The 1,809-nt window shown below is 33.8% G+C and overlaps 1 protein-coding gene across 1 annotated transcript; it reads left to right on the top strand.

Moving 5' to 3' along the window:
* The first annotated feature begins 987 nt into the window (after positions 1 to 987).
* Positions 988 to 1,419, top strand: LOC141655549 (uncharacterized). The gene has a single exon (XM_074462626.1). The coding sequence runs from the start codon at positions 988 to 990 to the stop codon at positions 1,417 to 1,419; it is 432 nt and encodes a 143-aa protein (XP_074318727.1).
* The last annotated feature ends 390 nt before the right edge of the window (positions 1,420 to 1,809 follow it).

The following is a 1,809-nucleotide window of genomic DNA, read 5'->3' as shown; positions in this document are numbered from 1 at the left end:
TCTTATAATCTATAGTGTACCTTTTACACTAATTAAAATGAAATAAAAGCTTGGTAAGTGGATATACGATGTATTCATATATTCCAACTTTATGAATTGCTATTTCCTACTATTCAATGTCATTTCTAATGACGTGAATTTATCTAAGTAGATGTCTAGTCTTGTTACTAGACTTGAGCTCTTATACTTGGAAGATGCTCCCACTGTTATCATATAACTTGTGATAAGGTCTTTGGTAGAGAGGTCTACTCACATTCCCTATATTGACCCTCTTCTCATAATGTACTTTGATTTTGTTTGTAGAACTTGCAATGGTTGAAACTAAAACATTTCTCTAGTCTCTTACTCCTACGTCAATAAAATCGGCCTAGGATTTCGATAAATCCTCATCGGTTTTGAAACTAAAGTTTGTGTAACCCTTCAACACACAACTTAGTATATCATCCAAACATAAGAACGAATCCTCAATTCTTCCAAATAATCTTAAAGGATGTTCTTTAAGGCTTTCAAAAGACCATCATTCTAATTAACTTGTTATTAACTTATTATGCTCCAAGCATATGATTCATCACGTCATGTGCATATAATGGCATACATGATTATTCTAATGGCGGAAACATTAGCAATCGATTTCATGTGATCAACAACTTATTAGGTTCAGTGAATGACTATGACTCTATTATAGTAATTCTACTTTCATCAATATGAATAACCTACTCAACCTTGTTGATGTAAAACAGATATGAAAGAACTTATCATCATAAGGCTCTCAACTCTATGCCAATATTCTCTCAAATTTAACACATAGATTCGGAAATCTAGAATACATTGCACCTTTTCCTAGTCTCTCAATCACTCTTTCACAGAGGACAGCATTGGTACATTATTCTCAATAAGTAATATGTTAACAAGTTAATTCCTGATATAGAGTGGCATCATCTGGTTTGGAATAAGTGGTCTGTCCCTAAACATTCTATTATAGCCTGGATGTACCATCATCGGGGGCTTAACACTAAGGACAAGCTCTTTAGACTCAACATTGCTAGTGATAATCTCTGCTGCATCTGTGGGAATGAGGAAGAAACTTTGCAGCATCTGTTTTTTAAATGCCAGTACAGTAAGGCAGTGATGGCCTTGATTTGTAATTGGACTGGTTACTCTTTGCCTGAAACTAGAGACCAGGATTGGAGGGGGAATGCTAGATTGTCCAGACTGAAAGTTGGAATTATTAATAGCATTCTGAATGCTGTTACTTATCACATTTGGAGGCAACGAAATGGCAGCAGACATGAGCTGCAGATCCAAGCTCCAGCAGGTTGTCTGAAACTGATTCAGTTTGAAGTTCGAGCAATAATTCAACAGCAATGCAAGGGCACAATGTCAAGGAGAGACCGTAATTGGCTTGAGAAACTTATGTAATATGTAATTAGATTCATGGCTAGCTGATTCTCATTTCAGCTTGAAAAGTTGATGTATTTGGTGTTTGGTTTATTAATATATTTTTTACATTTACCAAAAAAAAAAAAAAAAAAAAAAAAAAAAAAAAATATGTTATCAACATATAAGACATGGGAAAAATAATTCTGGCTCCCACTTAACTTCATGTATAAATATGATTCTTCACAATGTGAATGAAACCATTCTCAATTATCACATGAACAAAAAGTATAATCCTTTGATGCTTGCTTAAGACCATTCTAGGATTGCTTAAGTAAGCTTTGCATAATATGTTAGGATTCTTAGATCTTTATCTAAGATTTTATGTTCCATACACATCCTTCTCTAAATTCCCATTTTAGAAAAGTGAAT

Source organism: Silene latifolia, chromosome 1 (assembly GCF_048544455.1).
Source record: "Silene latifolia isolate original U9 population chromosome 1, ASM4854445v1, whole genome shotgun sequence".
Classification (NCBI taxonomy): Eukaryota; Viridiplantae; Streptophyta; class Magnoliopsida; order Caryophyllales; family Caryophyllaceae; genus Silene; species Silene latifolia.
The sequence above is the reverse complement of the archived record's forward strand: the minus strand, read 5'-3'. Positions and strand labels throughout refer to the sequence as shown.